This window comes from Podarcis vaucheri, assembly GCF_965113315.1.
Source record: "Podarcis vaucheri genome assembly, chromosome: 6".
NCBI lineage: Eukaryota > Metazoa > Chordata > Lepidosauria > Squamata > Lacertidae > Podarcis > Podarcis vaucheri.
In genome coordinates, this window is record NC_138764.1 from 64,295,767 (window position 1) to 64,323,308 (window position 27,542).

General features: G+C 40.5%; 2 protein-coding genes across 8 annotated transcripts; one reads left to right on the forward strand and one right to left on the reverse strand.

Annotated features, from left to right (window-relative positions):
* ZC3H11A (zinc finger CCCH-type containing 11A) lies at positions 1–23,048 on the reverse strand. Of its 7 annotated transcripts, none has more exons than XM_082227156.1 (18): positions 22,830–23,048; positions 19,036–19,089; positions 18,108–18,311; positions 17,714–17,833; positions 15,864–15,987; positions 14,783–14,983; positions 13,324–13,446; positions 12,614–12,694; positions 11,802–11,903; positions 10,506–10,568; positions 9,940–10,035; positions 8,294–8,359; positions 7,249–7,752; positions 6,396–6,469; positions 5,606–5,924; positions 4,130–4,302; positions 3,773–3,837; positions 1–1,846 (listed from the first exon to the last, which is right to left on the reverse strand). In XM_082227156.1, the coding sequence occupies exons 3-18, from the start codon at positions 18,159–18,161 to the stop codon at positions 1,588–1,590; spliced, it is 2,424 nt and encodes an 807-aa protein (XP_082083282.1). In that variant the 5' UTR covers positions 18,162–18,311; positions 19,036–19,089; positions 22,830–23,048; the 3' UTR covers positions 1–1,587. The 7 variants fall into 7 exon arrangements, with proteins under 7 accessions (XP_082083282.1, XP_082083280.1, XP_082083279.1 ...); XM_082227154.1 differs by having other exon boundaries at positions 19,036–19,215; XM_082227153.1 differs by having other exon boundaries at positions 19,036–19,421.
* A 134-nt stretch (positions 23,049–23,182) lies between these two features.
* Positions 23,183–27,228, forward strand: SNRPE (small nuclear ribonucleoprotein polypeptide E). The gene is made up of 5 exons (XM_082227186.1): positions 23,183–23,406; positions 24,262–24,288; positions 25,018–25,080; positions 25,870–25,948; positions 26,956–27,228. The coding sequence occupies exons 1-5, from the start codon at positions 23,353–23,355 to the stop codon at positions 27,009–27,011; spliced, it is 279 nt and encodes a 92-aa protein (XP_082083312.1). The 5' UTR covers positions 23,183–23,352; the 3' UTR covers positions 27,012–27,228.
* Positions 27,229–27,542: the final 314 nt, after the last annotated feature.

The window sequence follows — 27,542 nt, forward strand, 5'->3', positions numbered from 1 at the left end:
TTTCCGACATTAACTTTATTTAAAACACAAATACTTCTCTCTCCTGCAGACTGTTTAAAGAAATAGCAAACATATCTGATTCAGATACAATGATTTAAACAGAAAACAAAAAGATGTACAGAAAGCAATGGGGTCTGTAGTTAAAAGCCTAGAGAGGAATCTCTTGTATGGGAAAACAAAACAAAAAAAAAATGAAGAGAAATGTCAACAAACAGAAGGTTCTGCATAAGCAGACACAAGCTATTGCAAACTATTCACAGTCTGTTACTTTTGTTCACCGTCAGAAGTTCTCTGGTTTCCCACTTCTTTGGAGTAATGTGTCAACTAGCAGTTAATGCAGGGCAGCTTTTAACATAAATTTACAAGTATGACTCTATTCAACCATATTTTGCACAGGCAAAATTTCAATGTGAACTTGCAAAGCACAGGATTTCTCCAAGTTAAAGTGAATATATTTACAACAGAATCAAGCAAATTTTTATTCTTGGTAGGAATGCAACCAGAAAGATCCTGCAGATAACAACAATAGTCAAAAGGTAATCATATGAAATATGGATGTAAGAATGATAGGGTATACAATACACCCAAGTCTCCACAGCTACGCTGTAGAGTTCATGGAACACTGCCGAATAAAGATCATTGGTGGGGCTTCAAGTGCTGAACATGGGTACAAAAGTTTGCAGGTGGGCAGTTTCAGAACCACAGCTGAGAACTGTGTGGATTTGGCAGGGAAGAGTGCATATATGGGGTTTACCTGGTTTACCTGCCAAAAGGCAGCATTCCAAAGCTTTGTTTTAAATGACCGGTGCAATATCAGCAAAAAAGGCCATCAGTTCAGGAAAAAAGAACAAAACCTGAGAATAACCTCACATGCCCTTGTAGGGCATGTTTTAAAAACAATAATTATTTTTAATGAAAATAGGTACACACACAAAAATTCTTAGCTTTTGCCTTATGGAGTTTATGCTTGCTAGTGGGAACTAGTCTAAATGGTACAGAATAACAGTGAGGAAGATTAAAAAAACAAATGTTCAATGTTCTTTCCTTCTTCCTAAAGCCACGCTTGCCATGTGGCAGTAAGTTCGGATGGAGATTACTACATTTCTGCTCTTCCTCATTTTAAACTGTACTCCTGGCTCTAGAATCAAATTTGAAAATATAATTGCATGACTCAAAGAGCTGACACAGTAACTTGGGAATACAGAAATTACCCCTAAAAAAATCACAATGAAGAAGCCGTGAAACAGACATTGAGGTTTGCCACAAGGCTGGAAAACAAAATGTGACAGTTAAGTAACAAAAATATATACAGGAAGGTTGTTGAGTCAACAAGTGGACCCTAGTTGAAATGTTTGTGGTTTTCTCAAAGTATTTCAGGTGGGCAGGATAGTAACAAGACAGTCATATAGGAACATCTCTCTGACCAGCAGGGCAATACAGGACAATCAAATGCAGCCAATTTCTTTCATCAGTTCAAGTGTGCTTTAAGACTTGCCATAACTTCTCACCAAGAAAAGGGTAATCTTGGTTATCCAACAAAATATACAACATTTATTTTCTCTCAGAATAAACCATATGGGGATGAAATCAGCTGTCAATCATTTCAGAAAGTTCAAGCAAAAGGTCGTCCTCATCTTTTCCTGGGTCCAGATCAATCTCTGCTTCCAGTTTGCCTCCTGAGATTTCCCATATCAGCTTTTCAAAGTCATCGTCTACTGAGGTGGGTGTCTTCCCAGGTCCTGTTGAGCTCAGTCTGCGTGTCTTTACTGCTGCATGGGAAGAGGTTGCACCTGCTGTCTCTGCTTGTAACGTGGAGGCTGCCTGGCTCTCCATATGCAGTTCGGAGCTTCACAAAGAGGGAAAAGAAAACAATATGATTCATCTCCAAGGGGAAAACAGATATCCTGTCTGGACGTGGGGAACCCTTAGCCCCAGCAGAATGGTGTGATATTAATAAGCTGTGCAAGAAGTTTCTCCTCTAGCAGCAGATAGGTCATAAGTTAGTTACAAATCTGAAACTTAAATAGGCAGGATGCAGGTACATAAAGAGTAGAGATAATATTCTTATATGGGAATTCAAGCAACATTTGGGAGGGGGGTGTTGTTGTGCAGGGCAACATGTAGTTGGTGTGCACCAGCCCATCCTTGCTGCCACATTCACACCAATATGCAATATATAGGAAGGTCTAAATTAAGGATCTTGCATGATCAGAACTGACAGGGAATTTTGCACTATGACCAGTGGCTTCTAACTGCATTCAGCTAAGCATGGTTAGAAATCTCTTTTATGTATGGCCTGCTCTCCTCTTCACACACTAAAATGCCTGAAGAAGCCCTATGTTGAAGTGTCATCTAGGTCATATTATGATATGGTCAGGAAGCAGTTGGTTAGCAGAAAGAAATAGCTGGATTACTGCTATGCCACTAAACTATCTTCTTCAGCTATGCATGTTTACACTATGTAGCTGTAAAGGTAAAGGTAAAGGACCCCTGACAGTTAAGTCCAGTCGCGAATGACTCTTGGGGTTGCGGTGCTCATCACCAAGGGAGCCGGTGTTTGTCTACTTCCGCAGACAGTTTTTCCGGGTCATGTGGCCAGCATGACTAAGTCACTTCTGGTGAACCAGAGCAGCACACGGAAACGCCATTTACCTTCCCGCCAGAGCGGTACCTATTTATCTACTTGCACTGTGTGCTTTCGAACTGCTAGGTTGGCAGGAGCTGGGACCGAACAACAGGAGCTCACCCCGTCACAGGGATTTGAACCGCAACCATTCGATTGGCAAGCCCAAGCGGCACAGCACCACCCACGTCTTACGTTTTGCTTTTAAGATAGCTAAGTTCAAAGTAAACTGAGCAGTATGAAAAACAAAATGCAAGACTTAAGAAACTAGTTTATGGGAAATATCAGGTATGATAAATAGCATAAGATCTTGAACAACTTAAAATACTGAATCAGCTTATTGCAGCATAAGCTTTGATGAGCAAATTCTACTTCAGATGCAGGAGTCCTAGCCATTTATTTATTTTATGGCATTTATATACCATTTAATTGCAAATAAGTAAATCACATAGCATTACCTACAAAAGGTTATGTCAGAATAATTGTGTTGTTGGAACCCATGTTAAAAACCAAGGACAAATGCCTGTTGATTTGGAATCTTGCTGGTCTAGCTGCAGTTGGGTTTCTAAATTATCATAATTTGGCTTTAAAAGGCAAATTTTTGTCAGCATTAGTGTGAGATATATAAACACTTCATCCAGAGTACTGCTATCTCCTCAGTGCAGTAGGATCTGAAGAGTGAAAAGCTTGGTAACATTTGACTCTATCTTGCTGACTAAATTAAAACTAGTACAATGGAAAATATTCACAATTTGTATTAATTTCTTTTAAGCTGCTTCAAGTATTATGATGTACCTTCATCTATTACTGGCCTAACTGTATTTCTTCAGAATCTGCCACTACAGTCTTGGAATTTTCAATATGAACTTCACTATATCCCAGATTCTTATGGCATTAAATTTAATTGAATCTATTCCCAGTGCCTGTTACCTGGACCTCCACTTGCAAACCTACATGGAAAGAAAGCTGAAGGACCTTATCCTAATTTTCACATGATCACATTTGAGTAATGGCTAGTAAACATTCAAAGTCTGCTTGCACAACTGTTTCAAGGGACAATCTCAGTGACATATAATAGGGTTATAGATAGATGATAGATGATAGATAGATAGATAGATAGATAGATAGATAGATAGATAAAATAATTACCTGTTAGACTGCACTCTCTCAGGAACAACAGCTTCTGTGGCTTCTGGAAGACCAGGAGCACTTGCCTGAGAGAGGGTGGAAAAGTTTGTGGCAGGTTTTTCTCTCTCCATCATCATTATGCTGTTTTAATTCTTGAGCATCCATCTTATTACTCTCCTCTTATTCAAAATAAGAAATCAGACTCCCCCAAGTTAATCTTTGGTACTTTCCAAAAGATGACTGGTCACTTAGCACTGTAAATGTACCCTCCTCCAAAAAAATCCACCCCTGCTACTTATCTCAAAGTACAAAGTTACAGCACAAGCTAATACTTTCAGCTATCAGGTAGCCTCCAACAGCATTAATCAATCTTCTTACCAGGGCTGTGTTTTCAGATGGGTGCTCCTTTGTGTTTGCGCTTGGGATGAGAGTCAGAGGCTTCACTGCAGCAATAACAGAAGGATGACTTTCTGATGCTTTGCGCTTCAGTGCCTGCTTTGCTGGAGACACGGGCTTCACCCCAGATGGTTTCACATTCACTTTTGGTTTGGCTAGAATATGAAAAAGCAACTCAAGGTTAGTCCATGAACACAGAATGGCAATGTTATTCTTCTCTCTCCCTCACTTTTTTTCCAGAATAGCACATTTTAAAACCAAAAACAGCACTCTCTTCCTTCAGCGAGACCTTTTTTAGACATGTCAGGTCTGTAATTACAAAAAGATTTGGTGCTGTTTGCACATGGCAGTTCTTTATCTACATGAAAAATGCAACATACTGCAAAGGGCTTTTTGACCTATTGCAGACCCTCCAAGTGTCCTTATTTTCCAGGGACGTCCCTGGATTTAGAGAAGCTGTCCAGTTTCTGATTTGATCCCGGAATGCCCTGCTTTTCCTTAGAATGTCCCTATTTTCACTGGAGAAATGTTGGAGGGTAGGAAGTTATCTGACTCCTGAGCCTTCTGAAGGCAATCTGTATAGGGATTTTTTTTTTTAATGTTTAATGCTTTATTATGTTTTTATATATGTTGGAAGCTGCCCAGCGTGGCTGAGCCAACCCAGTAAGATGTGGGGGGTATAAATAGTAAAATTATCATTATGGAATGGGACGTCCCTATTTTCATCAGAGAAATGTTGGGAGGGTATGCTATTACAACTAAGAATGTGTCTTTGCCACAAGTGCAGAAGCCTACAATTGGGACGTGTTAGACAGTGCCCAGATATAATGCTATCAAAACTCCCACATCCAGAGATTGTCTAGCAGTAAGTGAGAGAGAGCAAGTGCAGCTTCATTCCATATACCAAGAGGGGTCCAGTCACTGGCTAAGCAGAGTCACCAGGACTTCCCAGAGGAACTCTGGGCTTCGAATTTGTCCCTCTAATACTATACATCATTGTGCCTTTGTCTCAGGAGTGATGCAGTGGATATTTCTGACTCACAGCTTAAATGAGCAAGGCAGGTTGATAGTATGAGACAGAAAAGGCTCTGATTTCCATAGGCATTAAAATAGTTACAGCTGTTGCCCAGATTACATTTTGAAGCAACTGAGAACACACATGCTATATCAGAGATAGATGAAATCTCAATATGTTTTGCCAATTTCCGAGTGTGTGTATCAGTATTATGCAGGAATATTCATCCCATCCCTTTGCACCTGAGACATGTAAGTGGAATGTGGGAGTATGCTTAAGAATACACACCTTGTTACTTAGCTCATAGGGCAATGCTGAAACTTAAAACAAGTAGGAACCTAGATGGCAGAAATTTAAAAGCCTCTTGTTCTACCTCTTATGAGCAGCTTAAGGAAGCCAACCTTTTTTTGACCCTTGATTACCATCAAGGTGTTGCTATTTACCTTTAATCTTTCGTTCTACAGGCTGAGCAGAAAGTCTCGACTCCTCTGACCCCACGTTCTCTGGCGCTGCCTCCTGGGATCTCACCAGCAACCTCTTTGTAAGTGGACGGCTTTTCCCTGTTGTCACTGGGGATACAGGATTTTTCGCCCCTGGGGCCTTCCCTTCTGCAGTTTCTTCCCCAGCAGATGGCACAGTCACTTGCTCCTCCTGGGGCTTCCTCTCTTGCTGCTGTTTTAGCCGTTGCTTCTCCTTCCTTATCTCCTCCAAGCTCTTCACCTGGACTTTAGAATGTGAATTGCTCATGCCGTCATTCAAAGGCTGAGTAGACAATGAGAAATAAAGGGGTGAGAAAACAGGTGCTTCCCACGGAAAGCGCCCCCCCCCCCATTTCAGTATCTTGACATGTTTCCTTGGGTGGCCTGGCTCTGGATAGTGCTCAGGATTTCTTACTTCTGTTTATTTTTACTTTTTTGGCTTTTTATAACCATGATGCAGTCATAGTCTGGGGTTGTCTGTCAGAAAAATGATGCTCCATTGTGTTTCTTGGTGGCATGATGTGCCCTTCACAATAGGCTGTCAAAATATATTATGCTGAACTTTGGCCCAGAGCTGATTAGCTAATGGGATCTAAATGGGTGAGAAAGCAGGGTTTGTATATCACGTGACAACTAGTCCTGATATAGATGTCTAATGGCAGTTTCCAAAGATGCTAGATGATAATGAACATGCATCAGTAGCAAGGCCTGTTTTTCAACATAGAATGTATTGTGTACCAAAATGAAGACTTACCTTCGCAGTGGCATCTGATGCAAAAGTTCTTGGAGAGGACTTCAGCTCTATATGTTTTTTTTCTCTTCCAGGAGCTGTTAAAACACCACATTGATCATTCTAAAAGGAGAATTAACTCTCCTGAGGCACAGCTATTTCCCACCTTATGAGGACAGGTAAATTAGGTGGGCGAACACCACACTCAGCAGTCTTCTATCTTGCTTGAAATGCTTGCTTCCTTCCAACACCAAGGTCCATGAAGCACTACAACCAAGGCAATTCATCTCAATTCCTCAATTTTTGAGGAACACATCCTGCCCAGACACATCCTATTCTGTCCTGAACTAGAAAATGTGCATAATGGTGACATGCCAACAGGCTGCACTGACATTACTTCCAGCTGAAAATACTTGTTTTTTCCAGAAATATTTGTTCTGGCATTAATTGCAGGCTTCTACAAAGTGAACTGGAAAGAGTACCCCCACTTGAACTTAAGGTCAAATTAAAATGTGTGATCCCATTTGCTGAAATACTGAAAAATGCAGGAAGGACACTTGCAGGGCAGGAGAAAGAATGCTTAACGCCTCCTGCCATTGCCAATACTCTCCTCCTATGAATACCCTACTCATGCTTTTTCCCTTTCCTTACTCTGAGCTCATTTCAGAGCCATGTGTGGGAATGGGGGGATGTCAGCACACTACAGTATGATCTGAAGCTGAAGTTCCTGACATTGCTCTACCCTATGTTCCAGCAGTCAAATCTATCACGAGTATTTATACCAATTTTATCATTTATAAAAAATCTGCTTCAACATGCATTCTGAATATGAGTATTTGGTAGTAAAATGGTGCTACAAACAGGGCATGTATAGTACCTGTTGGCTTTGTAATGCATAACTGTCTCCTCCCAACCGGAGTTTGCTCAGGTTGCATCTGAGTCTTTGAGGTGTTCTCCCCACTTTGCTGCATTCGGAGGGCTTTTTCCTGCTTGATTTCCTCTAGAGTTTTGATGCGCACCTCCCTAAAGTCCTTAGCTTTGTCAGAAGGCTCCTCCAGCTTTCTTCTGATGGAAACAGCTGAACCCAAGGAGCCTTGCTTCTGGGGCTCACCCTCATGCTTTGGTCCAGCAAGGCTCCCTTTTTCAGTTTTTATGCGCTCCTCTTCCATTTGCCTCTGCTTCTTCTCAGCCAGGACCTCTGAAAAGGTTTTGATCCTGATGGCAGGAGACGGTTTTGCCACTGCATTGGGATCATCAATGGTAAAAGTTACTTGAACCTTGGGTTTGGGATGAATTTCTCCCTTTCTTTGGCTAGCCTTCTCCAAACGGATTTCTTCCAGTGTTTTCACACGAATTTCGCCTACTGGTTGGGCAGCATTCTCTACACCACAAACACAAAGCAAAATGAAAAAATGCACAATAGAATTAGTTAGTTTGCATTTTTATGTTAGTCAAAATGTCAACTGTTCTAGGCTCTATATACTTTTGCTCCCAAAAGATGCGGTATCACTCTGAGAGTTTAACAATCTGCTTCTTATCCCCCAACCTCATTCTAAATGGGCTTCCCTCAAGATGTCCATGTAGTATTTCAACCCTTGCCAGTTTATTGCATAGTGAAGTAGATTATCCAAGTCAAAAAGTGAGCAGTATGTAAAACATTGCTGAAGAACTAATGCTGAGAGCAAGATCTCATTCCATAAAGGAGCTCTAAATTCAGGAGATAAGAAAAAAGAACAGTTGCAGGCTGATCTTTTTGGGACATGGGCCTTTTATAGATTTTAGCCTTTTATATATTATTATCACATTAAACTCTGTGAGGTTTACTGCTGAGTAGAGTAGCTTGGATTACACTAAGGCAAAGATCCACCTGCAAGAAATAGGAAGAGGATATCCCAAGGTGCTCCAATAAAAGCAACTGTTACCTGTTTCCATGTTGTTCTGCTCAGGTGGTAATCCTAGTCTCTCTTTAAGTGACAAGGGAACTTGTACTGCAGAAAGAAAGAATAAAATGGTGAAGGAAGTTACACAGGAGTCTCCTGTTTTGTTCTCCTTCAGCAATCTTCCTAGTGCCTTGGACTACAACTCCCATCTTTCCTGACAATTGGCCATGCTGGCTGGAGCTGAAGGGCTGAAGGTTGAGGAAGCTGACCTATGGCTTCACACAATAAATTGTTTCATATGGCTTGCTTCACCCTCCAGCCCAAGAAGTCTTCATAAGAGAGATGTTGAACTGTGATGGGAGAAAGACTTCCCGCTGGCCATCAGGCAATAGCTTTTTCCACCTGCCTTGCCCACCCTCCATCCCTGAGGCTTTCCCAGACCATGACTTTGAGAACAGCAGAAGCACCTGGGAAGAGAGGAGTTCCAGGGTACAGTGGTGCCTCGCAAGACGAAATTAATTCGTTCCGTAAGTTTTTTCTTCTTGCGAGTTTTTCGTCTTGCGAAGCACGGTTTCCCATAGGAATGCATTGAAAATCAATCAATGCGTTCCTATGGAGACCGTCTGCGGACAGAGGGGAAGCGCCGCGCGCCTTTCCCTCTGTCCCTGGACCTGTTTAAAGCAAGGGGCGGCGGGGAGAAGATTGCTTCTCCCCGTTGCCTGCCCCGCAATCTCCGGGGAGAGAGGGGAAGGCGCACGCACCTTCCCCTCTGTCCCGGGAGATTGCGGGGCTGGCAACGGGGAGAAGCGATCTTCTCCCCGCCGCCCCTTGCTTCAAAAGAGGTCCAGGGACAGCGGGGAAGACGCGCTGCGCTTCCCCCTATCCCCGGAGCTTGCGGGGCAAGCTTCGTTTTGCGAAGCAAGCCCATAGGGAAATGCGTCTTGTGAAGCGGCTAAGAAAATGAAAAACTCCTTCATCTAGCGAGTTTTTTGTCTTCCGAGGCGTTCGTCTTGCGGGGCACCACTGTATTTTAAAAATTAATGTTATAATTTGTCTGTCCTTGTTTCTCAATTTGATCCTTTTATATGGTTTTGTATGTTTTGTAGCATTTTATGAATAATGATTTGCCATTGTTTTTATTGATTACAGTTTAGGAATTCTTAAATTTAATAGTAGTTGTTTATTTTAAAGTTATGTTTTTATTATGGCTTTTTGTATTGGATCATATTATCAGGTATATGATCTTTGCTGTCTATTTTGCTGTTTATTCAGCTTGCAAACTACCTTTTGTATAGTAATATAGAAAGGTGGTATACAAATTAAAAGGAAATGAAATACTGTATGTTTTCTGCAACTCAAAAGAACCACAAATGAACTGCAAATAGATCTACTATTCTTCCAAAAAAAAAAAATTTAAAATCTCTATCAAAGCAATTACATTTTATGCGCTTTGCACAGATCACCTTGACTATGGAATTTGGAGTACTTTGTGTACATCACTGTATGGAGACAGCATACAAGATTTTTGAAACAAACAACTGTTAATATGGCCTTTCCATTATATGCATTTGATTCCTCATCCCTGATAAAAACAGGAGTTTCACTGACATTTTAGAACAATTTCACTTAAACAGGCTTGTTGCACTACAAAAGAAGGAGAACACATTTTACTATTTAAACAAACCTACCTCTCTTTGGTATTTTGTCTGCATTCTCCAAGGAGTCTACTTTCTTTCCCAGTCTTTCAGCAAGGCTACGCTTTAGGGGGAGACCACTCTCAGAAACTAACATTAAAAAGAGAAGAAAGATTATTGTCAGGGTTTTGTTTTTTTGCTTTCAGCTATGCTTGCTACTTTTAGTGGCAATTACATCCACATCAGTCTTATGATACTGAAAGACACTTTAGTGAACATTTTGCCTAGAAAGATAGGGCAGATATACATAAACGTGCACACACATTCTGGCAGCGCAAGAAGCATCCCTAAGAGCTGATACCGGTCTAGTTTTTACACAGCTCTCCACTGAAATGTCAAGAAAAATTAAAATCCTCCTTGCCGCAGATTCTATGCTGTGCCATAAATGGCATATACTTTAATACAGTAATTTAATAAATCATCAAGGTTCACAAACAGGTAAAAAATGTACCCATGATCAGAACTTTTGTGCACGTATGCACCTATGATGGAAAATAATGGATAAGGCTGATATGTTAATAGAGGAGCAGGGTTTTTTAATTCAACATGCTGGTTCTCACCTGCAGAGGATTTCCGTTTTCCCAATCTCTCTGCAACAGTCAATCGAATCTGAGGCTCTTCACCTGACAAAAATTAAGGGCAAACAACTTTAACAGATGTCTGAAGTAAACCAATTGCTTTAATATGTGTATTAATATGTAGTGGTTTTTTCCATGAAAAACTGTTGGCTAATAAACAAACAGTATCTATACAGCAGTTTATTTACTTGCAGTAGAACCTGCATTTGACCAGAAGATTAACACATGCAAATTTAGTTGTTAAGTACAGGATACTCAACTCCTCAATGGGATCCACCCACACAATGGTAAGGTGATATAAAGGCAGATTGCAGGCAAAGATGCCTAAAGGTAAAGGTAAAGGTACCCCTGCCCGTATTCGGGCCAGTCTTGACAGACTCTGGGGTTTGTGCGCCCATCTCACTCAAGAGGCCGGGGGCCAGCGCTGTCCGGAGACACTTCCGGGTCACGTGGCCAGCGTGACATAGCTGCATCTGGCGAGCCAGCGCAGCACACGGAACGCCGTTTACCTTCCCGCTGGTAAGCGGTACCTATTTATCTACTTGCACCCGGGGGTGCTTTCGAACTGCTAGGTTGGCAGGTGCTGGGACCGAGCAGCGGGAGCGCACCCCGCCGTGGGGATTCGAACTGCCGACCTTTCGATCGGCAAGCCCTAGGCGCTGAGGCTTTAACCCACAGCGCCACCCGCGTCCACCCACACAATGGTAAGGTGATATAAAGGCAGATTGCAGGCAAAGATGCCTAGATTCAGATAATTGCTCACAATCACATTCTTTCACCTTTTGTCAAACAAACAGGACAGGGTGACCATAGGTGAAAGAGGCAAGAAGATCACACATGACAACCCTCTTGTTAAACAAATTTGTTTAACAAGAGGGTTGTCATGTGTGATCTTCTTGCCTCTTATGTAGGTGTTAGAATAGTTAGGGTATTTTCTGCTCATTAAAGTGTGTTTGTATTGTGATTTGCTACTCACTTAGACTGTAACTTTGCTATCTAAAGCAGCATTATATATATATTCTGTCACTCCTGATTTATATAATAAACTAAGCTTCCATTATTTCTTTGTGAGGGTTTCTTGTAGGAAAAAGATTAAGGATTAACACACGCCATAACTCCAGCAAAAGATCCTAAACCTCTCAGCAGTATGTATATGAACATACACGAGTACACATCATAACAGTGATGCTAATTATAATCGATAAAGAGGAAGGGCATTTCCAGAAATGCCACACCTACCAGAGCTGCTGAACTGGATACAAACAGAATTACACTTACCTGGCTTTGTAGATAAAGTTACAGTTCTGACCACAGTCCGTACATTTTCTTTTTCTGGGCCTGGATGGGTCTGAATCTGAGCAGAAACTTCAGAGGGGTTGTCTGAGAAGAGCAAGACAAAGCTATATTAAGCTGCACTGCCACCACTATTTGGCATTTCATGAATTTGTGGTTGAGATGCAATTTGAATATGAGGCTTCTAAGTTCACACTCTTGGCCAACTGTAATGCATTGGTGCCTTAAGATAAGTCCAATCCAAAATTATTTTTTTCTTGGAACAATCATCGAGCAACCTCCACTAGCCACCACCCCAACACTTAATTGCTGTGATTCAATTGTAGGGCACAAAACTGCTGAATCAATGATCACTGGGACATCCAAGGCTACACATAAAGGTAAAGGGACCCCTGACAGTTGGGTCCAGTCGCGAATGACTCTGGGGTTGTGGCACTCATCTCGCTTTATTGGCCAAGGGAGCCGGCATACAGCTTCCGGGTCATCTGGCCAGCATGACTAAGCCGCTTCTGGTGAACCAGAGCAGCGCACGGAAACACCGTTTACCACCCCCACTCCGGAACAGTACCTATTTATCTATTTGCACTTTGTTGTGATTTTGAACTGCTAGATTGGCAGGAGCAGGGACTAAGCAACAGGAGCTCACCCGTCGCAGGGATTCGAACATTAGCATTTGCAAGGCTCTAAGAAAAGCAAGCAACAGCCCACCCTAGACTTCTAATAATAGACACTGCAACAATGAGGGTGCCCAAACATAATGCTGTGGAATATCCTTACAATTACAAAGGTCAACTCACCACCTTGCTTCTTTGATTTTTCCTTCAATTTTTTTGACTTGATCTCATCAAGGGTTTTGATTCCAAAATTCAAGTTATCAACTGCAAAATGTGAAAATCTGAGTAAGCGGATAAGTTTCTCTCAAATACGAAAGCGCAGAAAACAAGCTCAAAAGCGCAGAAAACAAGCTGGCTTAGGATGGTGGGAGCTGGAATCAAACATCTAGGGTGCCACAAGCAAACTTGGCAATTTCAATGTTTTTAGCTTTGTTTACTCTATACAAGTATAATCAATATGCTAAATTAGATCACTCTCTGGGGCACCAGCAAATTTTCTGTTGCAAACTGAACATGTTCTGATGCACATTACCCTAAATATGCAGAGGAAATATTTCCAGAAAACTTTCCACAACACTTCCTGTGGACAAAAAATGTTTGTTGGTTTTTTTGTTCCCATCTTTCTGCATAACTCCTATATCCTTTCCACTCTCTATACCCCCATCTACCCTCCTGCACCAGCACACTAATGTCCTTCTCTCCAATACTTGCTTTAAAAACAAACAAACAGCATTTATGAAACATACTTTGCAAGTCCTCAATTGCAAAAACTTAAATATAAACACACACTGAAGCAAATAAACAATCCAACCCAAATGCTGAATGTAGGTATCCTTGGCCGAAATCCCTTGCTAAGGGTCTACTCAGTTTATTTTGAGCATATTAGTTCCTACCTTTACCTTGTTTTGTGCTACTTGCTGATTTCCGAGTAGAAATTATCCGCAATCCATTAGAAACCTCCGCAGAGGGTTGTTGAACAGGCATTTTAGATTCATCACCTTCTTCCGATAATTGATCTGAAAGAAGTAACATTGCTACTTTGAGTCCATTCCTATTTATTCAGAAGTAAGCCCACTATGTTCAGTGAGGCAGATTCCCAAATGTGAATAAGTCTTGGGCTGCACTGATTTATACCCATTTACCTGGAAGCAAGCTCCACTGAAATATGTCAGACTTAATTCTGAGTAGGCATGTATAAGTTAGAACTGTGAGTCAAGTAAAACTTCATTTGGATTGTCTCACCTGCTTAGTCAAGTAAGATCAGTACAACATGCAATTAATTAAAAGGTAGGTAGAAGATCTATGATTTGCCAATTTAAGTTTTGCTACTTTTAGATGCTATAGGGTGGAAACCTCCCCACTTCATATGCTCCAGAGGATTGGAAGAAGCACCAGGGGAAGAAATGTTTCAAGGTGCTGGGATAATGCTAGGGTTGCCATATTTGAAAAAGCGAGAATCCGGAGCTGGGGGGTGGGGAGCAAAGTTGTTGAGCTTGACCGTTTTTGAGCTATTTGTGAGGAACATCGGTAAAAACAACACTGATGGTTGTCGGCAGCCATAAGTCCGGATTTCCCTGGACATTTTGCCAATTTCCACCCAGACATTGCTTTTGGTTGCAGTATTTGGGGTGTGTTCTGGAAATTCCAGGCGTATGGCAACCCTAGATAATACGCAATACCATTACCTGCTTTGACATATTTACTGTTGTTTTCATCTTGATTTTAATTTACTTTAATTTTTATATAAGTTGTTAGGCACTCTGAGGATCTGCAGGATGAGGTGGGGGAATACACTGAAACAATGACTGCATTAATGATATGCACTGAAACAACGGAGAAGCGGTGATGGACTATATGGAATTGGCGGAAATGACTGGCAGAATCTGAGACCAGGGAGAAGAGTTAATGGAATAAGATTGGAAAAAGTTTAAAGACTATTTACAGAAATATTGTAAAATTAATGAATGTTAGAATGATGTTGGATAGAAATTAAGTGGTTTTTAGCTGTAATACTATAAGGGAATATGAAAAATGGATTACTAATAGGTAAAAATTTCATGTTACAATATTTTAAGATTAAAGACTAGGATAAACAAAGAGGGGAAGGATTTGCTGAACTAACAACCTGAACTGGAATACAAAAAAAAGGGAGGCATGAGGAAGTCCGGGAAACAAGCTAATGGAAAATAAGTAATGGAAAGATTGAGTTGTTTTTAACTGTTTTTTATTTTGTATTTTTCTTTCTTTTTTCATTTTGTAATATCTTGAAAATTTTAATAAATATCTTCTAAAAAAGAAAAGAAAAGAAACAACGGAGAAGCATCATGCTTTAGGGAACTATATTTTGCTCACCATCATCATCTTCATCATCATCTGCAGCATTGATAACAACTGGTGGATGAGTGGGGCTTGGTACATTTTCAGAACTTTCCACCTTCATTACCCCACGCAGCTGTGGAGATGGATTGGACTGAACAGAAAGTTTATTCTGTTGCAATGAAATCTGTGTAGCCTTCATCTCCTCTTCCGTAGGTTCAGGCACGTTTAGAACAGCTTTAAACAAAAATGCACAAGAATATATAAAATACAAGTTGAAAACCATTATCAATAATATAAATAGGTATCTGATCCATCATGTGTAAAATCTCTCCAGTAATATCAAAATCATGCTGCAAAGGATTGTGACCAATATTAATATAATTTTGATACTTAAACTTGGGGAAAAAATCTCCAGTAAGTGGTGGCCCTATTCCATCTTGCTTACACACACATCTACACTAAAGACCATTCTTATGGATTAGATCTAGCATTCTGAAACACTAGTCACCTAATGCTTCTAGGAAGCTAACCATAAAGAAATGATGGTGAAAGTATTTGCCCTGTTGTATGTTAAATATAAACAAGTCAGCTATTTGTCTCAAAGAGTTTCCTAGATGGTTATAGCAATTTAAAAAGAGAGAGGAAGGGCTGCAGGGTTGTGGTTAAAGATATGTAAATCACTTTTCAGAGTGCTGTGTTCACACGGATGTCTTCAATCTGCTAGTAGGACAAGTGTGAGGAACCTTTGGCCCTCCAGATGTTGCTGAACTACAATTCCCATCAGCCCCAGCAGGCATAGCTAAAGGCCAGGGAAGTGAGTTTCATTCCAGTCAAAGGTTCCTCACACCTTCGGTAGTATTTAGGTTAACAACAACAAAAACAATGTTGTGAAGCATCCACCTTTGTGCTATAAAGAACGTGTCCCTGCATAACCTTTATCTACTGTATTGCTGCTGGAATTTTTTTTTTGATGCACTGCTGGGGGGGAACGTCAGGCAAGTATGGCTTTCCTTACAGCACCTACAGAAATGTGGAAGTCTGAAGAAAGAATGCAAGATCTTTTGTAGATAGGTAGGGGTAAAGGGACATGCCGAAAGGTGAAATTACAACTCACTCTTGCTTGGAGGTAAGAAAAGCCCATCCACAAAACGTCCCTTGTTGTGGTGGAATGCACAGTTCATCTTCTGACAGCCCACTGGCTGATTCTCCCAAAAGCATGGGATCTCACTGCGTTTTTTCTGAAGACAAAACATAGACTATAAGTGTACACTAGGAACAACCTGCAAGTCCGCTAAAGCAGCCCCCCACGACCCTCTCCCAGCTGGAGAGGTGACGCGCGACTACGGCAGGAGCCTCTTTAGCCGCGCACCACCCCTCCAGCCGGGAGAGCGCGCGCGCGCGGCTAAAGCAACCCCCCCGCGACCCTCTCCCAGCTGGGGAGGTGACGCGCGACTACGGCAGGAGCCTCTCCGCTGCGCGCCTTTCCCCGCTCCCCGACCTGCTCTTTGGGACTGGTGGTGGGCTTCCCCCTGCCAGCCCCAAAGAGCAGGTCGAAAGGAACCTGAAGCCTGGAGAGCGAGAGGGGTCGGTGGGCACCGACCCCTTTCGCTCTCCAGGCTTCCAAGGTAGCCGCCTGAAGGCACCTTGTTTTAGAGGGGGAAAATTCTCCCCCTCTCTGCGCAGCGCCTCCTGCCGCTTCGCTGAAGGGGTGCTGGGCACCCCTTGTTTCCCCCCTCTAAAACAAGGTGTTTCTTGTTTCCACCCCTATAAAACAAGGTACGTCCTATTGTCCGGTGCGTCCTATAGAGCGAAAAATATGGTAGGTTTAAGATGCCATTTAGCTCCTAGTTTTCATATCTCAATTTCTAACACTGGCTGCATGTGGAGTTCCACTCATGTACACAAGCTGTGCCAGCAACCTCTCTCTCACACCCTGAAAAGCAGCCCTTCTGGGAAATACATGTTGTACAGATGCACGCAATGTAGCATAAGAGATGCAGCAGAGGGGAGATTGAGCAACACACATACAGTGCATATGTGAAACTGCTTTTCACTCACCCATAGGCTTTTTGGATCCTGGCCCATTATTATATTTCAGTTCTACCTTCCTACATCCTACATGATATCTTCTTTTCCTTCCAAATCCTACTGCCTGCCACACCTTTTGATAAGATAGACTAACTTTATGTTTACCCCACTATTGTTTAAGAATAGGGAATTACAGACCCTTTTGGTATGCACTGTTAAAAACAATCATTGTTAAAAACCTAATAGCATGTGCTGCACTTCCATTTTTTATAGCCATAGGGTAGGTCCTGCTATCACATTTCTTGTCCACACAGGTCACCCTGTTTCTTCCCAAATACATTCTCATGTGTGTATAGTATGCAAACAAGGTAATGGGTTACTGGCAGAAATAACTGTGGGACACTAGTTGTGGCCACAATTCATGCATTACATTTCTACAAGCTAGCTCATACTATGAAAAAGCTAGGACAACTCACATGGTGGACAAGGGAAAATATCTAAAACAGAGTTCACATGTTTCTTCTCTCATTTTTGTAGCTTTAATGTAAAAAAACACAGTCACCATATAATAAACCAACCCAAATAATAGCACCCCAAATTCAAATCAAGCTGGAAAGGTGCTTAGAGACTAAGAAACTCATGCTGGTAGTCTAAACATGGGAATCTCAAACTACTATGAACAGTTTCTTCATTTATAAGTGTATGTGTGTGGATATATTTTTTCAAAGCAAGGCAGGAGTTACCAAAATAACCTTGCAAACTTAAACTTAACAAACTAACTTGATCGCTCTAAATCATGCCTATGTCTTTATAGTTTTTAGGAAAATGTTCTATGCAAAAAACACTACACTTCAACAATGCACACAGTGTCTGTATTACAGACCCAGATATCAAGAGTAATCACACTGCTAGACTATATATTGAGACAATACTTACATCAATCTCCATGTGTCTAAATCGACAGACACTTCTGAAACATCGCTGCTCTTGCCAAAGCACACACACAGTTTCATTCCCCAGGGCAGCTTCACAGTGACGGAAGGGGCAACTGTCACCCTATGGAGAATGAAATATGGTCTTGGTAAGCAATACATACATTAAAAATCAGACTAATATAACCAAGGTTTCATTGAACTGCATTTCCTAAGCACAAAAGCAACTTGAAAGGTTTTACTACAACTTTGCATATTCCTCTTCCTGGCTACCAATAAAGTCACTAAAGGAAGGGACGGATGCCTTGGCTGGAGTCTATTGGGTGTATCAGGTTACATTATACTTATAATACTGCAAGCAAGAATAAAGAAGACTAGAGGACAGGGGAAATACAAACCTTGGTACATGTGGAGTAGAAATAAAAGTAACAATCATCTCCTTGGTTAGACATATTCGGCTGAATCTTTATTGTCAGCTTATGTTGGAGAGACTGGTGGCTGAACAGAGGTTTACTATTCTCTCAGTGATGGCTGATCAGTTTGGTTTAACTGGCATAACCTTCTATAGGCTGGATTTACTGGTATCTTCTTTAAAATATAATCTTGGAAAGAGATGAAGGAAAATAAAAAGAAACCTTCATGTTACAAATCACAAGCTTTGCTACTTTTTTTTTATTTTAATGGCACATAATAAGTTCTAAACCCCAGTAGGTTAGGTAAACACATTCTACTTTTATATATGTTATGAAAACTGGTTCCCAGTTTAAAAACAAACCACATAAATCTGTTTACCCTCCAATTTCCTGACATCCAATTTCTTTACATCATAGTAAAAAACACTAAAGCGGGGGTAGCCAACATGGTGCCTTGCAGATGTTGGACTACGACTCCCATTAACCTCTGGACAGCATGGCCAATGGTGAGGGACAAGAAGATCTGTTGTCCAGCAATATCAGGAGGGCAAAATCCAGAAATATAGAAGTTTCATATTTGGCAACAAGCAGACAACACACATTTAATATTTTGGGAAGCTCAATTCCTATACCACCACCACTTCTTTGCTGACTGCTTAAAACAGATGGATGAGGTGAACTGACAAGAAGGGATGCTGAGATCGGGACATGCGCCAAGTTGAATAATTAGAACAACATTTGCATATGCTATTGCTATTGCAGAAACCTTGGCCACTGGGTAAAAACTGCTGCCAGCTAGTCATTTTGATAACCCTTCAAATTTTAGCAACTGCTAAGATATATCTTAAGCACCTGTTGAATTACAGTTCACACACTAAACCTTCCCAAATGAATACATTTTTCACTGAGATACCTTGGTAGGTTCAGCATGCAACTCTGTCTTCAAAGACTTCCAGTTATTTTTCTCCTGTAGGTCGAATCAACACTCAATCCATGAATTGATAATAACGGGATAGAAAGACTTTTCTTCCTCACATTTCCAAGGAACACATCTCATTCTCATTCAAAATTCAGACAAGGTGAAATACAACTACTGGAGAAAGCAAGTCCATTTGAACGGTCAGGAAGACTGGAGATAGTGAAGGTTAATTGCCTCTTCAAAATAAATTGTTCATTTAAAGATGAACTTGTGTTTCAAACTGGCTGCAAAGAAGATCCATCTTCCACAGCCGGAAAATTTTAATTTTTTTTTTAATTAAAACACATTTTTCAATTTCTGGTCTTCAAGATTTCTTCCACCTATTGGAAAAAAGGAAAAATCTTCCCCGCTCTTTATTAAACTGTATAGTTAAAAAAAAAATACTTGTATGTATAAACACAGATATGTATATACACATAAGTATCCTTAAATACATTTGTGTTTATACATGCAACAATGTATATACAAGCATGGTAGTTAAATTTAAAGATTGAAATTTTGCAACAGAATGTTTCAAATTTGGGGAACTAAAAATAAATTGCCATACAAATCTCAGGCCAATCGTTTCCCACATAAGAACAAATAGGTACATAGACATAGGGTGTACACATGATGTATAGAGTATTAAAACCGATTTTCAGACAAATTGGGATCCAATTAATTTTTATGCAGAAACTAACTGCATGATGCAGTTTTAAAAGCAACAGGCTTAGTACTACAAAACCAAGGCAACTGTTTGATTTTGCTGTCAAAATGTTAAATTTGTTTTGTTTTTTCTGTACCTAATTTTGCTCAGTCCCCCATACATCACTGCAAAGGTACACCATAAGTCACTGTTTTTCAGTGATAAGGTTGAAAGGATGCAGCAGGTCCAACATCCTAGCAACCAATGCATCTTCAGTCACAAAGTGACCCAAAAGAAAAGAAATTGTTGATCCCTCTTTCAATGCCATTTTGGGTATATATTCCTTCTTTCAAATTGAAGAGTGAAATGTAGGAATCTTTTATTCACACAAATGCTAACATATTTTGGGGGGTAATTTTTGGCATGGTATTTCACCCAACTCTAAAATAGAGAGGGGAAAGTATTTTTAAAAAGAAAAAGTAGTAGTCCATGATGAATTTTACACAAGGGGAAATTATATATATAACTACAACAATTAATTTTCATTATTATATTCTCTTCCCACCCAGTTTTTTAATTTATTCAAACCTGATTTGCCTGCACTAAATGATATTGGTGCTTCACATGATCAATTCCGCAAGGAGAAAGATTCTGACAAATGCACAATACCTCTCTTTGCCATAATCAGCCCACATTTAGTGTCAACCAAACTATCCCCTTGGGGGGGGGAATTGTGCAAATACAGGCATTATAAGCAGCAAATTAACTTTAGGTATTTCCTTTCTGTAGCCTTTTATTTTTATTTTTGCATACACAATCCCTGAATACAAAGTTCATTTCTGTACATACTACCTTAAGGCACACAAAAAAATGGTTAACTAAACTGCCTATCCCAATTTAAGTGCATGTTATAAAGCAGTTTGTATATTATCTGCCATGGTTTAAGAACATACTGCACATCCAGCTCTGAGAACAATTATTAACTTCATTCAATATTACACTGTTTTAATATATAGGTGAAATCCAAGAACTGTTGGTGTCTTTCACCAATATATAAAAACCAACAATTTTTAAAAAGCAATTAAGAAAAGGTGATTAATTGTTTTTCCATCCCCCCTCCAGTAAAAATAATGGGCATAGCTCTGATAGTAGGAATATACTTGAAAGCCAGATTCTCATGATGATGCTGACATCCTTGATAAAGCTGAGCAGTTTTGTGTTCAAATCGTACAAAAGCTTTTCAAAAGTCAACTGATGGTGGGCTAACTTTTGAGCTTATGTGAGAAAAAATGCAATAGAATCACAGAACTGTAGAGCGGGATCACCCCCTGCAATACTCCCTTCTAGGAATGTAAGCTGAAAGGTTTAGGCACAGGAACAGAAACTTTCATATAATAATTCCTGTTCATACAGTGTCACATTATCTCCCTCACTCTGATTATCAAGCATAGTTAACATCCCTGTCTCATTGTAGGTATTGAGAGTATATGTTCACAAGACACTTTGGAGGTCAAAAAGCAGCTAGTGCTAATGATGGATAGCAAAGAGCAGCATTTTCATATGCACTTCAAATTGTCTTGAAGCACAGAACACAGATTTTATTCACTGTTCTCTTAAGCACCTCTCCATTTCATTGCAATGAGTAAGCACCATGCATGCCAAAGCCAAATGCCTGAATAAGTATATAAAGGAGCCATTTCCATATTGTCATTGTCAAATTATGAAATGAGTTTATGTTCAGAGGTCAAGAAATTTGTTGCTCTGACATTCTGACAGCAAGGTAGAAGAATGGCAGTTGAGGTAATTTATGACCCCTTGGGCCAATGCCCACCAATTTCTCAGCTTCCCCTATCAGCATATGGGTTTCTGTTAACTAAACCTAAAACCTGTCCTTTGATACTATGATCTTTTTGCATGTTTTGAAAGGCACATGAATAGGATAAGCACCTCTAACTACAATAGCTTTAGGAAGTGCTGACCATCTTTACTGCAATCTGTGCCAGACTCTGCACTGGGAGGAAACAATGTACTCTTAGGTATTAAAACTGCTGCATCTTCTTGTATCAGAAAGACTGGGGAAATTAACACACTAAATTATTAGCTGCTCAACGCACAGAAAAACTTTATCACAATTATTACAGCTAATTCAGCTGCAAATGGTCTGCAGTGGGAAGAACTAGTACCTAGTTTCAAACTGGATATACGCCAGATATTTTGGTTACGAAAGGTATTTTATGTCCTCTGCAACCATTGATCATCCTCATCTTCATTTAAGTAGTCGTCTCTATGCTGCCTAGCAATAGCATGCAACGGCAGTTCTATTTTTCATTGTGTTTTAAATTGATTAGCCTATGACATTATATTCCTAAAACATACTAGATGCACAGCTCAATCTTGGAGTGCAGCATGCACCAATGACAACAATCTGTTTTGGAAAAGAACCTCAAATGCCACCAGCTAAATGCCATGATAATCAGAGACTTTTTTTTGTCAACCAGAATTACTGTACTTCCTGGTTTTGCTATTTTTCAGTGTACTACTGAATTGCAATGCTGGAGAGTTCTGTTACATCAATAGCACTAGAAATGGCAGGTCTTGGCTTAATTTTATTTCATTTAAAAAAACAACCAACCAACCCACTATTATTGAAAATCCCGCACTGTGGGATTTCCTTTGCCCTAGTTTTCTCATCTTTGGGATTAGGCCAGTTAATCCTAATGCCCTTTCCTAGATGGTCGCGAGGATCTGGGAGACTAGGAGGGAAAACCGAATTATCTAAACAAATCTTGAAGAGCAGGAAAACAATCGCTGTGGGAGGGCCGGGAAATAAATAAATAAATAAATAAATAAAGCGGGGCCGTACGGACGCCATTTATATGAAACGCAAAAGGAAGCAGAAAATGGAGTTAATTTAGGGGCAACCATAGATAAAATAAAATAAATATAAGGAAGCTGTCGCAGTCTCGGATAGGGACTCGGAACGGGCCGTTTAACAAAAGGAAGAGCGTAAAGTTGAAAACAAAGAGGGCCTAGGCGTCGGGCCTACGGAGAGCCGCCTCGGCCAGGGAAACCCAGGGAATCCTATACGAAGCGGCCTTTATACCTATATCGGTGGCTGAGGGAGGGGGACCCCGGCCCCTTGTCACCCGCGCGCAGGGACTTTACCGAACCCCGAGAAGAAGCCGCTGTCGAAGTCGGGACAACACTCCTCCAGTCACCTTCTCTCGTCGTCTTCTTCTTCTGGACGGCAGACGGAACTCGAGGCGTCTACTTCAGCAACACCGCTGCCCTCCTCTAAGATGGCGCCTCTCACCAGGTTAGGCCGACCCTGCCCGCAAGCGTCATGGCGGACGGGGAGGAAGAGGGCGGGGAGCGCCTGCGCGATTGGCCCTTTTTGGATCACGCGGGCGCCGCTCTCTCAGCCTCGCCATTGTGATGCAAAAAACGAACGGCTGTCGCTTAGCTTCCTGCCCGCGCCGGAAGTTCTCTTAGCTACGTCGGTGGAGCGTCGGCCCGCGCGCGTGCGAGGAATAAAGCGAGGAGTGAGAGGAGTTGACCGTTGGCTGCCCCGTCCCGCCTAAGTCGGCTCGTCCTGTCGGGGGTCGCTCCCAGCCCAGCTGCCAGCCATGGCGTACCGCGGGCAAGGCCAGAAGGTGCAGAAAGTGATGGTGCAGCCCATCGTATCCTTCCGTGGCTTTCGGGAAGCGAAGCAGGCCCGGCGTGGGAAGGGGATGGTAACGGGCGGGGGGGGGGAGGTAAGCAATGGCGCACAAGGGAGGTGTCTTGAGATTCGTAGGGCGAGGGGTCGTCAAGGGGGCTTGAAGGGGCGAGGAGAGAAGCAGGTGCTTGGTTTCCCGTGAGGAAATTTCGGCGCAGGAGTGGCGGGAATACATTGATTTGTGTCGCGTAGCTTCTGCAGGTCGTTGGCCCGGGAGACTTGGGTTCAAATCCCCAGTTGTTTCCAGTCAGCAGTAAAAATGGACCGGTTCCACGTTCTCAAGCTAGTCCCCCTCACAGTGTTTTGGGGAGTGGCATTGAATAATGTGAAATCCTCTTCAGTAAAATAATAATAATAATAATAATAATAATAATAATAATAATAATAATAATAATATAATAATAATAATAATAATAATAATAATAATAATAATGCATGTATGTAGCGACGCCACACATGCGCTGTTGTGGGTAGCCTTGAAATCCTCTTTAATAATAATAATAAACTTAATAAATTTTATTATTTTTACCCCGTTCATCTGGAAAGCGTGAGGGGGAAAGACAGAATATAAATGCTGGCAAACAGACTAGACTTGTGGGGAGTGAATAAAATGCGGCTCAGATTCGACCCAGAAAGCAGCCAAATGTTCAAAAGGATCTTCCAAAGTAAATTGGAATGGTTTTGATTAGAAACAGCAAGGCATACTAATTCGTGGTTGCTGTTTTCCTCAATATATGTTGAATGCCACTGTCAAAATTGGCTCGCTTTGTGCTGCTTTATTATGAATATGTGTTTTTCCTTAAGCCACTTGTTGCAGAACCTCATCTTCAGATACCTACAGAATGTAAGTAAACACAATTTGCGATTTTTACTCCTTAATAATGAATTTGAACAAGTAGTGCTATTCAGCATAACTTGTGGATGAAGAGCAAATGGCCAGGAGATCTGGAATTTTTTATTGTGTTATAAAATCATAGTCAGGATGTGCTATTTTGCTTTATTGGAGGGGAGCGTATATAATCTGTATTACAAGGGCTTGGTGTGAACTTTTAAAACGAATGTGGCAGGCAAACCTTTACCTCACTTTCCTGCTGTTCAGTGTTAGAAACTGAGATGTGAAAGCTAGGAGCTAAATGGCACCTTGAAACCTAGGTTATGTCCTAATTTGAACACTGCCCATCCATTTCCATGGCCTCTGTTTATGGCATTTTAACTGCACCGTAGGATTGAGTAGCTTTTTGTCTTGAATAAACCATAAACATTTCAAACAAAGTAAGTATAATGTTGTGTAGTGCTTCAGCACTTCAAAAACATGGTTTGGATTAAGACATCTATACATTTTGGATTGGCTTGGTACAAATCCATGATTCAGGCTCACACCTTCTGAATATGCACAGGATGTGTGTCTAATGTCATGCTGGGTTTTGGAATTTCTACCTTTTCCAAAGCCAAGTATGATTTGGCAGCCCTTTGTTCTTCATGTGAAAGCCATGGATATCTTCAATAGGCAACTGAATTTGTGAAAGCCTCTTTGGAACCATTATAAATACTTCCTTTACTATTTACTTTGCAGAGGTCCAGAATTCAGGTGTGGCTGTATGAACAGGTGAACATGAGGATAGAAGGCTGTATTATTGTGAGTATTGCCATCACTGTTTCGCTCTTTTCTTTCTTCACACCCACCCACACTATCAGAAGCAAACCACCCAGAAAATGATTCCTGCTTAATTAATTTTCTAGTAACTTTAGCTTCTTCACCTACTAACAAGAAGCATGTAAATGATCATGCCTTTGCATGATTCACAAGGTTGTAAAATTGTGCTTGCCTCTCTTACCATGGCAAGTTCATTTGGTACCAAATTTAAATGCCAGGTTAAAGCTATTTTATGTGGTTATAGGGCAGTTTATAAATTCAATTAATAATAATAATAACTGAAAACTGTTTTACATTTTTAATGCTTCTTCTGAGTTATATAGTTTATTAATTTTACGCTGCTTATTTTATGATTTTAAATCTTTTACTTTCTATTTGTAACAGCATTTTATGCCCTCATTACAGTATCTGTCAAGACACAGTAAAAGTTAAGATGGTGAAGCAATAAAACAATAAATTTAAAATAAAATAAATAAAATGTAACTGAAGACCCAAAGAGCACAATTAATTCCTGCCATTGTCAGAAAAGTATTGCATGTCCAGAATTGAACTTTTATTTTAGTTTAATTGTGTCTTGTTTTGGAGGTTTGTGTCATTGTTTTGGTATATTGGGTTATGCACTTTTTTATATAAAATCAGGCAGCATGTGATGATGTTAACAAGCTGTCTGAATTCACTACTGGGATATATTGCTTTATTTCCTACCTTATCATGTGTTCTGCTTTCCCTAAAACAATGTGAAGTCATAGGCAACTGTTTTGGCTTACACAGGGATTTGATGAATATATGAACTTGGTTCTGGATGATGCTGAGGAGATTCACTCCAAGACAAAATCAAGGAAACAGCTGGGTGAGTGTTGAGGACACCATTCCCTTTTGTCATTAGCAAATGCAATTGTACTTTCCATATTTTCAATAAAAAAAAACTATTTGACTGTTACATCTAGTACAGATGTTCCCTTCCAGATGGGTTTTAGCCACTGGGCTTTCACTGCCCTGCTGTGCCTGGATCTTTATTGGCTTTCTGCAAATTTTCTAGTGGGCTGGATTTCAACCACTAAGTATGAAAAAGAGCTGACTGTTGCCTGTCAAATGGGCATGTTCTTTCTCCAGTGTCCAATTATAATCTTAACAAGTGGTAAAGAATTACCTTTTAATACTACTATGAAACTGCTATGAAAATTATTATTAAAGTGTAGTAGAAAAATAACATGAAAAGGAAGAATAGCTGCTTTTTTATCTGTAAATATTACCTACTCTAAGTCTTATTATATTTGCAGTTCATCTTATCCTAGGATGTTACTTGAATGTTTTTGGATAGCAAATTAATGCTGTAATTGAGGGCATGAAAGAGTTAGGCCATAGAAAGGGAAAAGAGAAAGGGTTAATGCTGTACAGTACTGTACTTTGCCACCCTTGCCAATATTTTTAGTACTGATTATACAGTTTAGATCGGCCTTTCTCAACCTTTGGTCCCCAGATGTTGTTGGATTACAACTCCCATCATCCCTAATGACTGGTCATGCTTGCTAGGAATGGTGGGAGTTGTAGTCCAAAAACATTGGGGGACCCAAGGTTGAGAAAGACTGGTGTAGATAAATGACGAATGTAACTGAAGTGGGTCAGTTGGTAGAGCATGTCACTCTTAATCTCAGGGTCACAAATTCGAGCTCCACATTGTGCAGCCTGCATTGCAAGGAATTGGACTAGATGTCCCTTGTGGCCCCTTCTAATGCTACGATTCTATGAACTGAAAACTGGATTTAAGATGTTAGTAGAAAAGGGGTATTATGTTGTCAGAAAAGGGGCATCTTTTTTACTCCCATAGATCTAATGGCACTTTTTTTTCCATTGCAGGTCGAATCATGTTAAAAGGAGACAATATTACTCTTCTACAGAGTGTTTCTAACTAGAAATAGTTATTGAGTCTGTTTTGCTTATTATTTTAATCTTTAAAACCTATAGAAGAAAACATGCAGTGGTGTAATGGTATCGCTCCCAATTCTACCATTGGTGTCTGAAGTGTGAAGAATGAAGCCAGTTACCTAATTTGTGCTTGCATAATTTTCAATAACTTTTCTACATTGGTGTTGAATTGTAGTTCTTTATAAATAAAACTTTTTGTTAGTACATCTTTGTTACTTATTATCCATAGGACTTGGTGTAGAAATCTTAAAAGTTCTATAATGATACAGCAGAAAACAAACTGTTCAGCCCAAATTACAATGTTACCTTAGCAATAAACTTTTCATTAGAAGATACTGGCGACTTTCCCATCAACATTTGGGAGTCTCTTTTCTGATTGGCTCCCTTAATTTAGTCGTCTTCCCCTGGTGAAAATCTCTTATCCTGCTGTTGCTTCATTTCTCAGGCAAGTATAGAGTACACCCCACTCTGTTTCCCTTTTTTAAAAAAGATGTCTTGTTCTTGTGGGTAGTGTTACG

Coding starts and splice junctions, on each gene's coding strand:
- SNRPE (XM_082227186.1), top strand. CDS start 23,353: ATGGCGTACCGCGGGCAAGGCCAGAAGGTGCAGAAAGTGATGGTGCAG. Junction 23,407..24,261: donor AAGTGATGGTGCAGCCCATC/GTATCCTTCCGT, acceptor CACTTGTTGCAG/AACCTCATCTTCAGATACCT. Junction 25,949..26,955: donor AAAATCAAGGAAACAGCTGG/GTGAGTGTTGAG, acceptor TTTCCATTGCAG/GTCGAATCATGTTAAAAGGA.
- ZC3H11A (XM_082227156.1), bottom strand. CDS start 18,161: ATGTCTAACCAAGGAGATGATTGTTACTTTTATTTCTACTCCACATGT. Junction 10,569..11,801: donor AACTTTATCTACAAAGCCAG/GTAAGTGTAATT, acceptor AATTTTTGTCAG/GTGAAGAGCCTCAGATTCGA. Junction 8,360..9,939: donor AGACAAAATACCAAAGAGAG/GTAGGTTTGTTT, acceptor TTCTTTCTGCAG/TACAAGTTCCCTTGTCACTT.